Below are 12,559 nucleotides of genomic sequence, written 5' to 3' on the forward strand. Positions count from 1 at the left end.
GGAGAAGACTGAATGAGAGATGTATTACATAAACTGTAAAGATATGTGTTAGAGAAAACTGTCATGTACCCCATGAATGTCAGTCGCAATTAATACTTTTTGCTGTTAAGTGATGGAGATTATCTGATGCTAAAGCCCCATTCTCTCCGCGTGTGTGACGGTAACATCGCCAGCCCTGGACAGCATCGTCCTGCTGGGCTCCTCTCTCTGCTGTTCGCCTGGGAACGTGGAAAGGCAACAGGTTGATGAGGACTCTTCCTTCCAGAAAACTTTATCATTGTCCTTGGAATGTTCAGCCTCCAATTTCTGGTGCTACGTAGGGGAGAATCCTAGAGGAGATGAGTAAACAATAAATTTATCCTTCCTTCAAGGGACTTAAACTCCTAGGACTTTCTAACCATAGAATTGAAAACCAGTGGTGAAGTGTTAACTGGAGACTCCTGTCTCTTACTATAGTGATGCTCATGCAACCACCACTCCAATACTGGTTATTTCAGCGTGTATTTACAGAGGTACAGGAAAATCTTAAGTGCTGTAGGAGCTGGACTGATGGAAGGTGTTACTAAACAGCCATTGAAGAGCATTTGGGACCTTGATATTATAGTAACATGTACTTTTAAAAAAGATTTTATTTTATGTTGGACTATAGTTGATTCACAAGTGCTTTGTTGGTTTCCAGTGTACAGCAAAGTGATTCAATTATACATCCATCCATTCTCTTTCAGATTATTTTCCTGTGTAGGTTATTACAGAATATTGAGGAGAGTTCCTTGTGCTGTAGAGTAGGTCGTTGCTGGTTGTCTGCTTTGTCCGTAATAATGTGGATCTTTTAATCCCAGCTTCCTGGTGTGTCCCCCCTTCCTCTTTTCCCTTAGGGGACTGTAAGTTTGTTTCCAAAGTCTGCGAGTCTGTTTCTGTTTCCTAAATGAGTGCATTTGTATCATTTTTCTTTAGATCCCACATATGAGTGATATCACACGATATTGGATTAACGTGTCCTTCCTTTTTAAACTTAGTATGTCACACAACTGAACAGAAGCCTCAACCAGCGAGTAAAACCGAAGCCAGAACCAGTGGCAGCTCCTTTCCTTGAAAAAACATCCTCGGATGAGGCCAAAGCAGACATATATGAGATGAGCCCTCTCTCAGCCCCCAGCCTGTCTCCGTCCAGAGAGCCATATGCAAAAGAAGCGCTGGAACTAGAAGCTGCCTCAGCAACCGAAGGCCCAGTCGCTGCGGAAAAAGAGGCAAAGGAGGAGCGGCAGTGGAAGGAGATGAAGCTGCGGTGGGACGACTTGCCCGGCGCTCTGGCCCGGCTGTCCAAGATCAAGCTCACAGGTACTTTGTTCCTCTGCTCCGGTCAGACTCTTCCTTGAAACTGTGCTTTTCGTTCACCCGAAGGCGAATTTGATGACTAAGAGGGATACTTTGAAACGGCAGGTCCTCTCTTAGTACTTGTTCTCTCTTCACCTTACTTGGGGTTTGAAGTCAAATTTGTGGAATTCTGATTACGCAGCAGGGTAAATAGTATTGTCCCGACAATCGTCGGTCTTATTTGCGGTTAAAGCAGGGCGCGGGTCCTGCTGATCTCCTTGTCGTTTGGGTGTCTACCCACTCTGTGCTCTAAGATGCGGTGAGGCAGTGTGTTCTCGTTCAGGTCTCAGACAGGAGGAACTGCACTGCTGGGTTTGACGTGAAGTGAACCCACCGGCCACTGCTGTGGTTTGCCTCTTGAGGGGCGGAGGGCAGGCTTTGGGATTGTCCCACGTGTGCGGGGGTTTAGGCTGCTCCTCTGCAGAGAGGTTTGGAAGCAGGTTTGGTTGCCTGAGTCTAGCAGACTGCACTGCATGTTGTTATTATTATCCTCGAGTGGGTACTGACCCCTCACTGTGTCAGCGTCACCGGGTCGTCACAGCCACCCCGTGAGCCAGGCAGGGCTTTGTTATCATCCCAGCCCAGCAAGACTTCGAAATGGCCCCGTCTGGGCTAACCCTGTTCGGGGTCAGCCTGCAGACTGAGGGCCTGGCTCTCCTCTCCTGCTGGCAGAGACCGAGGAGGAGACACGAAGTGGGCAGAGAACGCGGCTGAAGCAGGCCCTCTTCAAGGACAGAAAGTGCCTCGTGATGTGGTCGAGGCAAAGTTGGGACGGAACGGATGAGACAAGGTTTTGAGCGTAGAGAAAGAACGTCAGGCAAAGGGGAGCATTTGCTTCTTTGCTTGTTTCCCAAGAGAGCTGAGCCTGACAGGCAGGGTCAGAGGAGCTGAGCCGGGTAACTCCCGGCCTCAGGGATCCGCTCACTTACAGTCGCTTTTGGGGGGGTTGACAGGTGGGAGCAAGGCTTGGACAGAGTGACCGGAGTGGGTGCTGTCCCTGCGAGCATGCCTCAGTGTGCCAGGGGGGCTGAGCAAGCGCCCCCGCATTCCTGCCACAGTTGTCCTGTGTCCCGGACACAGTGCTGCGCTTGGCACGTTGTTGGCGGGTGGAGAAGGGCTCATATGCCATCGTGGCGAGCGGCTCTCCCACGTGCCCCTCCCTTCACACGGCTGAGGGGCAGCTTCCTTCTCTCGTTCTTCCGGGGCAGGAAATCCTGGAGCCCTCAGTTCTTTGCTCAGCACGGCGAGCGTTCGTCTCCAGCCTAAGCGCCCGCCGTCCGCCCGGGAATCGGTGTAAGGAGCCTGCGAGGGAACAGGCGGTCCCAGGAAGGGAAACAGGACGGGCACTTCGACACGTAAAGGAAGCGACGGGGGCGCCTCGACGTCTCTTTAAGATGCCTGACTACAGAGTTATTTTATTTGGCGCTTAGGAAGCCAGTGTTGACAGGCTGCTAAATCAGGAACTAATTATCAATGTCTCCTCTTCTTAGAGTCTCAAACGAGGTCTTTTGAATAATTGATTTTAAATGACATCTGAGAGTTTGTTTTCGTGATGCTTATTTCTTTAGGAACAGATGGGAAAGGATAATTGGCTCGGGTTCACTGGGGGGGGCTGGGGGTGCAGCTTCCTTCCCTCACACTGGCTGGCATATTGTTTTTCCTCTTCTGTACCTTAGGTGTTGTGTATCCAAATAGGCATTCCAGATGCAGGATTTGATATTTGAAACACGGCGTCTGAAATCTAAAGCAATGGTTAAACCACTCGTTCAATGGTTTGCGTTGTGCTGTCTGTTGCGTGTCGACTGTTGGTCCCCGGTGTCGGTTTGCTGAGGAGCATATGTGGCACGTGTGTTCAGATGGCACTTCCTGGCCACCAGCCCTGGGGATTGCGTCCCGGAGGCTGGGACAGGATCTGAGTTCTGCATCTTGGCCCGAGTGTGGATGGTGTGAGGCAGGTGGTCCTGGACCACCTTGGAGTCAGTGAAGCAGGCTGCACAGGCAGAGGGCCAGTCCCAGCCTGTGGTCTGGTGGGCATGGGGGAGCTACCTCTGGAGACCAGAGCAGCCCTCGCCACCGCCGGCACACAGCTGGGGGCTCTGGGCCACCGGGAGGGGTCTACAGAAGCAAGGTGCGTGGGGGGTGGGGGCAGCCCCCCCTGCAGCCCCAGATGGAAAAGTCCTGGGCAGTAAATTTCTCCTCCTCATATCATTTTCTATATTCCATGCCCCAGGTTTCTGGATGAGCTAATTGAATTAAAGTCATTTCCTTCTGCTTATTCCATTTAAGGAGGCAGCACTCTTTGGGTGACCCTGGCCCTCTTCTTTGACCTCTTAGCTCACTGTTCATTTTATTACTTGAATTTACACACGTCTTTGAGTCAGCAGAATTTCTTCCTTCCTTCCTTTCTTTCCTTCTGGAAAACCCCTGATACCTATCAATTGATTTCTTTTGGACTCTGAACATCTTGGACAATTTGTTTATAGCTGACGGTAGCCGAGCAGGCTCATCCAGGAGTCAGCCATCACTTTACAGAACGAGCCTTCCTGCCTTTGCCTCCTCTATTTAAAGCTGTCACACGCTGGGGAAGGGCCCTGTGGCCATCACACGTACTTGTCACCGTAGGATCAGAGGGTTGCAGCAGGGGCTGCCTTGGCATTTATGCCAGGGTCCGGGCCCAAGTTTGCAGGAGCTAAGGCCATTGAAAGGTTTTTTTTTGTTTGTTTGTTTACTATGAAAGGAAGTAAGACTGAGTTTATAAAAAGTAATAGTATATCTCCCCTGAGTTTCTCTTGCCAAGTGAGCCCTTTACAGTATGTTTTTGGAGTTTCTTGCAAAGACCACACTGGGGTGAGGAAATTTTATTTGGATGAAGATCATAGGAAGCTTTGATGACTCAACTGAGTTTATACTTAATATAGGTCAATAAAAAGCAGAAATTTAAAAGCTACAACACATTTTCTGAGACCAGAACACTAAAGCAGATTGTTTACTGGAACCAATAGATTACACTATTGATGGAACCGATACAAACTACACTCTATCAATGTATAGATTTTTTTTTTTCCCCTAGAGCCTAGAGTGCTGCTTTTTATTAAAAGAAAAAAAAAAAAAAAAGCCCACCAAAAATAGAGGGTACAATTTTATTTTAGATTGTTATAGTTTTTAAAAGTCAGAGTACAGTTGTCTTCAGCTATCGAATGCCGCATAAAGGGTTTTTCACATTTGCATAAAAATTGAGTAGAATTTCGAGTAGAATTTTTAATTTTTGAGTAGAATTATAAGTTCTTAAATTTTAACACCTGTTGCAAAATAATTACTTTAATATTTATGTGCTTATTAAATGCTAAAGTAGTATTTTTATTATTAACTGTTTACTTTTAGAATAGAAAATACAGATGAGCAAAGATGAGAAAAATGGAATCTCCTTATCACTCCACCCCCTGAAAATAATAACAGTTTTGATGATTTTGGTGTATTCTAGAATATTTCTCTCTGCATCCCCTTCAGATATTTTTGCTTTTTACATAAAAGTGAGATCAAAATGTAAATGCTTTCTGTGATTTTTTTAAATTCTTATTCTGAGCCTATCTTTTTGTGTCACTGTGTTTTACCCTGTTTTTGATGGCCTTTTTTATTTTTTTATTTTTGTATTTTATTTTATTTATTTTATTTTATTTCATTTATTATATTTATTTATTTATTAGATTTATTTATTTTATTTTATTGTCTTTTGTCTTTTCTAGGGCTGCTCCCACAGCATGTGGAGGGTCCCAGGCTAGGGGTCTAATTGGAGCTGTAGCTGTCGGCCTACACCACAGCCACAGCAATTTGGGATCTGAGCCGCGTCTGCGACCTACACCACAGCTCATGGCCTCATGGCAACACCGGATCCTTAATCCACTGAGCGAGGCCAGGGATCGAACCTGCAACCTCATGGTTCCCAATCGGATTTGTTTCCGCTGCGCCACGAAGGGAACTCCTTGATGACTTTTTTAAAAAAGAAAAAAAAAAAAAAAGTTATGTTTTTTTCAAGATACGAAATCCCGTAATATATACAACAAGTGCCTCCAGGCCCTGCAGCAACCAGTCTTTTTCAGACAGTTTTCGCCCTTTCTCTGCGCACAGTCTGTGTGGTGATGTTTCTAGCCCAGCCTCAGGCTGGTGAGATGGGGTGCAGGTCTCGAGGGTCTGCCATTTACTGATTTGGTGACGAGGGCACATTCTTTCACATCTCTCAGCCACAGCCATTTCTTCATCCATAAAATGGGGGTAATTCTACCTCATAGGATTGTTTTGATTATGTGAGATAATGCAGGGAAATAATATTGTACCAAACCTACCATGTAGTAAAGGGTCAAGAAAGGTTTGTTACGGAGTTCTGGGTTGCGGGTTCGATCCCTGGCCTCGCTCACTGGGTTAAGGATCTGGTGTTGCTGTGGCTGTGGTGTAGGCCGGCAACTGCAGCTCTGATTCGACCCCTAGCCTGGGAACTTCCGTATGCTGTGGGTGTAGCCCTAAAAAGACAAAAAAAAAAAGAGAGAGAAAGGTTTGTTACTCTATTCTCCTCTGCTCTATTGTATTAATGCCTCTAGAGGTTCTGTTGTGTTTGTTTCATAAAAATGGGATCATAATACACATTTTGCTCCATTATTTGCTTTCTTCCCTAAGTAGGGAATTTTTCTAAATAACTCTGCCGATTGATGGGTAAAAAAGGCATTTGAGTTTTAAAATACGTATTTACAGCTGCTGACGAGGTTTTACATTTTCCACACATTGATTGAATTTCTTTTGCAAAGGTCCTGTTTGCCTCCTGTTCCTTCTTCAGTATTTGTCTTTATTGTTTGTAAGCTTTTGTAAAGATGTGAACCCATTGTGTATACCTACTGTAAGTGTCTGAGACCTTGTGTGTCGTTTGATTCTTATATTTATTGATTGCTAATCTGATGGGCTAATGCTAATTCTGTGTAACCAAATCTATCAGTATTTTGCCTTGTTTCAGGTTTCTGAACCACGCCTAAGCTCTCCTGCAAAAATTCTGTACATGTTTATCTCTCTTGTTAATCTTCTTATGATTTTACATTTTACATTAAAAGTTTTCATTTGTAGGAATATATTTTGGTCTGTGGCATAAGGTAGAGATAGATCCGGTTTTTAATACGTCATTAAGCAGTGTCGCATGTCACACTCACAGATTCCAGCGTTTGAGACGCTCTGTCTCTGCACACATCCCCCTCAGGCTGGGGGTCCAGTCGGAGCTGCAGCCGCTGGCCTACACCTCAGCCACAGCAACACAGGATCCTTAACCCCAAGTGAGGCCAGGGATGGAACCTGTGTCCTCCTGGATGCTGGTCAGATTCGTTTCCGCTGAGCCGCGACGGAGACTCCACTTAGCCCTTTCCATAGCAGCCGATGTTGAGAAACTCAGATTTTTGCCCTTCAGCTAGTAGAAGTCTAAGTCAGCTCTCAGCACCTGTCTTCGATTCTGTCTCATCTACACTGTGTTTAACACACATTTCCTAAGGATCTTCACCTAATTTATTGCTGATGTAGGTTTTTCTCCCATTTTCATTTTTATTGCATCATTGCCGTTGGGTCCTGGTGGCAGTGGGTCATGTAGCTGCTTCAGCCAGTGTTCCGAGGTAGATGAAAACTCTGTCTTGGCTGTTCTGTCTCCCAGTGATGTGATTGTTTTAAATTCAGTTTGATGTGAACTGGACTGATCACAGTGAGATGCTTACAAAATAATTTCATGTGGATAATAACCATTCTCAGGAATACATTGATGACTTAAGAGAAGGAGCAAAAACTGTGAGTTGGGAATGGGCTCAGCTGCTTGTAACTGAACACCTGAAGAACAGTGCCTTAGGCAGATAAAGGGCTTACCTCTCTTGTGTCAAGGAGTCTGAGATGAGATGCCCAGAGCTAGTGCTAGTGCTCGCTCAAGGATGCTGACAGCTGCAAGGGAGGGTGTAAAGAATTCTTACCTCTGTCATTTCAAAAGCATCTAAACCCAGCCCAGTCCACCTGTTAGTAGCCTCTGTGTCCGCACGGTGCCCATGGGGCTGTCTCATTGTGCAGTATATCCTCTCCCAGGAGGAGGATGCGGGGCGGCCCATCTCTCCACCCCCTGTTTTCCAAAGAAGACAACAGCACCCCTGGGGCTGCTCTGGGGCCGCAGCACACACGTGCGCTTCATGGGGCGTGGGTTTAAACGAAGACTGCTCTGTCGCCTCCACATGACTCGTCCGGCAGTGGTCGTGGGTGTGCCCTGATCTGTCGGCAGCCTTTCCTGATGTCTTGATCCTCAGACACACGCCGAGACCCCCCGTGTGTGCCGGGGATGGTCGGACTGGGCTGGGCAGCGGAGGAAGGCCGGCTCGCCCAGGCGTCCACAGAGACATTTAGGTTGATGGTGACCCTTCAGCTGAGCAAGGAGCCAGGTGGCCCCGTGCAACTTTCCTCTTCCCTTCTTTGTCGCACTTCACAGTTGCCGAGGGCTCTGGTGTCCTGCTCTGCCCCAGATTCCACCAGGGAGAACCTCAGTGTGTCTCCGGGTGCTGAAACTTCACCTGTGATCTGAGATGCTTGGAGGGCTTGTTATAATGCCGTTTATAGAAGTTTAGTTCTCATAGTGGGGACTCCGAAACTTCCTGCTAACAGAATATATCTGAAGTCTCCTGTCCTTGCCTTTTCTCCGTCTGCTTCTTCTCTCCCCCTCCCGTCGGTGGATGGCACCTGGGCATCCTGGGAGATTCTGCAAACCCAGCAGGTCCCCCTCCTCTGCAGGAGTCGGGGGCGGGGGGGGTATTAGCTGCAGCTCCGGCGGGGACCAGATGGTTGCCTCTCAGCCCTGCAGGTCAGACTTGCCCAGGCGCCTGATTCCCATTTGGGCAGATTATCAAGGACATGGTTTCCAGTTCAAAACAAAGTCTGATAGATCTCATTTATTAAGATTAAGTATGAAAAGCTTATCCAAGTGCATTTGCAAGAATGTTACAAGGTTATCTCTTTAAGTACTAAAAAAGGCTTTTGCTCAATAGTGTTATTTTTTTATATCTTAAGTGGGGGAGAGGAGACTTGGAGGTTCAGAATGAAAGAGGCCTGCTAACATCAGGGTTTTGTGCAGAAGTACTTGGGTACATTTTTCATGTGTGTTCTCAGGGGCGAGAGTCGGGCAGGTCCAGCCGGAGCTCACCCTGCATGTGGCCTGTGCTCGCTCCTCCTTCTGCCTCCACCCTCCCCACTCACAGGCCAGCTCCCCCTCTTCCTTCACTCTTCAACTTTGACCTCAGTGTGAGAGGGTGGGGAGCCCTTCAGATCCTGCACAGCCTCCTCGGCGTCACCCCCTGGTATGCTAGGGTGCCCATAGACTCTCTGAATCTTCACCAGCCTGTGGGGGCCAGGGGGCTGGGACCACATCCCCCTTGTCGGCTATTGCCCTGTTCCCAGGGCCTCGCTCCTGCCGTGCCCGTGACAGGTGCTGAAAACATAGAAGCTCCCTGGGGGGTAAAAAACGGCCACGAACTCTGTTTCCACCATTTGTAGAATTTTGAGGAGCTTAGTCCTTTAATGGCAAATAATCAATTATTTTACTAGGACATGATAGTTGAAGGTTTAGTGGCGGCTGCAAAGTATCCTACCTGAACCAGAGGACCTCGGGCCGCTGGACTTTGGGTGTCGTCTGCTTTGTACAGTGCTACTTCACCTGGGGTCGTCGATATGAAACTGAGAAAAATCTGTGTTATTTTTGTGAAAACTGCTCAACTGACAGTTTCTTCTTGCCAAACTCGTTTTGCAAAAGACATGTTTCCACTTCTTAGAAGGTTGGTAAGCATCAGTTTTATGGAAAAGTTTTTTAGTTAATTACAACAGTTGTAAAGTGTTGGTTATTAGGTATCGGGAGAAGAAATGTTTCTTTATTGAAAAGGAAAACTGGAAAAAAACTTTGATGGCTCAAGGGAAAACTGATGAAAAGAACAGTCTTAGGGTCTCATTGTTGCATAATAATTCATAATTGGATATAAGCAGCTTTTATTCATGTGTTTATTCACACAGGCCTGGTGGCTACTTCATCTCCCTTTTCTTTTTCATTCCTTAATGAATTTTCTTACATTTATAGGTGTACAATTATTTCCCTTTCCTAAATGCAGACTGAGAATGCAAACCCAGTACTTCCTTCCTGGGGATTACCTGGGGTTACTGAAATGTTTCATTTTGACAACAGTGTTGCTCAGGAAATTTGAAGTTAGGAGTTTGATTCGGTCCTAGGATGCTTGGACCAGCTTTGGTCACCAGGTATGAAAAAAAAGAAAGACAAAAACTGGGAGTACTCTAAGTTTTTGGTTCTGCAGCTGTGTTTTTAAAAATCTCTGTCAAAGGTCTTTATCTTTTGACCAGAAGTGGTCGTGATCTGTGATCACTTTCCTTGATTGACATCCTTGAATGTGGCTGAGAAAAAAGGAGCTCGTCTCTCATCAGTTGACCTTTCATCTGAACTTAAAAACAAGCAGAAGAATCACCACCTTCTTTCCTACGTGTGTCAGTGAGATAACTGTGTCAGGAGGTTCACGGAACACGGCCAAGCCGTGAAGCCTAAAAAAACTCACTTAAATTAGAAATGGAGCCATTTGAAGCTTGCGGTGTTAATAGAAATGAAGAAATCCTAAGTGCAGCTAATCCAGGAAAACATACTTGCTTGTTTTGAAAATCAGAGAAGCCTTAATGCCTGTCTCTTCATAAAGTTCTATAATTTCGAACTTTGAGATCATCCAACAAAAATATTCCATCGCTTGGCCCCATGGATGAGCAGAGCCACATGCAAATCCACGAACTGCTTACTCCCTGGCCGCTTTGTGCGTGGAAGAGCTTTCGAGAGAATACAGCTGAGGTTTGTGGGCTCGGGTTACAGCGTTGCCTGGTCTCTGCTATCGGGGATAATGAGAGAGAATAGATCACAAGGATAATCTGAAATCTATAGAGAACCTCAGACTCTCATTTAGCCAGTGGTTTCCATCTTTCGAGCAAATCTTTTATCAGAGTTGATAATTATCCAGATTGATTTTATTGGAGTTTTGTTTTCCGCTTAATTCTTTTGCGGCCAGAGCTGAAAAATGCTGAGGCGTTGACTGAGATAAAGCAGGATGCAGATGGCCAGTGTTTAGTATCATCTTTATAGTTATTTTAAATTGATGGTCTCAGAAAAGAAACAAAGTCCCTCCATATGCTTGTGCTCAGAGCCCAGCAGTTGTCAAAGTGTTGAGCCTTTACTTAAATAAAAATCATTCTTGATAAAGCTGCTTCTCCAAGAAAAGCTCTTGTGTATAAAAAAGGCAGAGCCCTTCAGTGGTGCCTTGCTGCCCTGCAAGGCGCACACGCCGTGAGCCGGAGCTGGGCTGCCTGGCCGCACCTGCACGCGGGACGCCACAGCCCCCTCTGTGCCTCCAGAGCTCCCCTCTCGGCACAGAAGCGGCAGTTCGTGCCAGGGGCTTGCCCCCATCCACAGGGCTCTCTCCCTTGGGACTCAGGCAGTTCCCCTGCAGACCTGAGGTGCAGGAACTTCGTGCGTTTGTGCTGAGACACAGCGTCCGTAGAGCCGTGCTGGCCTGAGTTGTGATCTCTGCTGATTCTGTGATCAGCTGGAGTGTGTGTGCGGCTCTTCCCTTCATCCAGTGGAATTTTCTTCTGAAAATGAGTCTTGGGAGTACTTGTTCCAGAATATCCCGTAAAGCAGAGAGCCAAGTGTTAGGCACAAACCGCATGACTCTTGGTCACGCCGTGGGCTGGGTTCACCACCGCTGGCTGACGCGTGGCTGCCCCTGACCGAGGCCAGACGTCATCCCGCCGGTGCCTTTAGAGCAGGCCTCGACTGCGTTTGATAGATACAGATTTTGTTTTTCTCTCGTCGGGGTTAGTCCTCATTAGGGACTGCTCTCTGGTCACTCCCCTGGAGACTGGGGGATGTGGAGCTTGTGCGAAAGGTTTTGTTGTTTCTTCCTTTTTGCACTTTCTTTTTAGGCCTGCACCTGCGGCACATGCCTGGCTAGGGGTGAATCAGGGCTGCAGCTGCCGGCCTGCGCCACAGTCATGGCAACTCCAGATCCCAGCTGCGTCTGCAGCCTGCACCAGGGCTCACGGCAGCGTCGGATCCTTAACCCACTGAGTGAGGCCAGGGTCGAACCTGCGTCCTCATGGGTGCTAACTGGGTTCTTAACCCGCTGAGCCACAGTGGGAACTCCTGCTTTCTTGTTTCTTGAAGTTCCTTAAGACCCTGCTTTGAAATGTTAAGTGTAATAAGCCTTGGGGCTGGGGAAATATGGCATCTCAAACTCCACAGACCACTTGAATAGTTACCAAGAGCACCGCTTATTAAGCCTTTATTATTTGCCAGGCCTGTGCTGAGTGTTTTGTTTTAGCAGAAACCAGTGTGTCTCTCAAAGCTGTCCCTCTGGGTGGACAGGAGTGCCCGTGTGGCTGGTCCTCGTGGCCCCTGAGCCTGGAGGGGTGGGGCAGTGACTGCAGGTGGTGACATTTGCAGGATTGAAGGGTTGTGTTAAGAGAGGTTAGCCCAGTGTTGCCGCGTTGCTGGCCGGCCCCCTGCTTGGGGTCACGCCGGGCTGAGCTCGCTGTGTCGGTCGGGGCTTCGGTTCTCATCTTGGCTCAGGGGCACTCCCAGGCCCCCTGGTTGATGGCAGGACTCATTTCTTTGGGGACCGTGGTCCCTTGTCTGCTCTACCCCAGGGGCCCTCTCGGTTCACCTTAGGGGTGTTTGCTTTCTTCTGGGCCAGCTGGGCTGTGCCTGTTCATGACTGTTTGAAAAAGAAACTTTTTAATTACAGAGGGCATAAGTAAGAGCCACTCCCTGGAGAAGGCAGGCAGACGAGAGACCGTAGCTGGTGACCCTGTCAGTGATGGCATCTACGAGCAGGTGCCCAGTGGGCCCGCTGTGTAGGGTGAGCTGCAGCTGTGCCGAGCTGGGCCCTGTCAAGGCTGCCGCATCCTCGTGCACCGCGCTGCCTGCCGAGTCCCTGCATGGGGTGCTTGCAGCTCTGGCTGGACACACAGCCCACAGCAGGTGGGGGCTGAGGTGAGAGCGTTATCTTCCTGGGGCCTCCGGAGTCATCCTGGGCCTGAGGACAGCGCTCTGGCCGTCTATCGGATGGGTCACGCTTCCTTGGCGACATTGATT

The 12,559-nt window shown here is 47.9% G+C and overlaps 1 protein-coding gene across 5 annotated transcripts in view; it reads left to right on the forward strand.

The window, feature by feature from the left end:
• The window catches only part of COX10 (cytochrome c oxidase assembly factor heme A:farnesyltransferase COX10), a 110,387-nt gene that overhangs the window by 6,369 nt on the left and 91,459 nt on the right, over nt 1-12,559 (forward strand). For all 5 annotated transcript variants that reach the window (XR_014820226.1, XM_084982748.1, XM_084982747.1 and 2 more), the window contains 1 exon segment: nt 1,017-1,338. Coding sequence is in view for 4 of the 5 variants with exons in the window: in XM_084982748.1 (XP_084838874.1) it covers nt 1,017-1,338 (322 nt within the window). In the remaining variant the exon portion in view is untranslated.

This window comes from Sus scrofa, chromosome 12 (genome assembly GCF_054392235.1).
Source record: "Sus scrofa isolate SSC_HxYL_T2T_F1_AM1 chromosome 12, Sscrofa_HxYL_maternal_Yorkshire_Landrace_v2.0, whole genome shotgun sequence".
Taxonomy (NCBI): Eukaryota; Metazoa; Chordata; class Mammalia; order Artiodactyla; family Suidae; genus Sus; species Sus scrofa.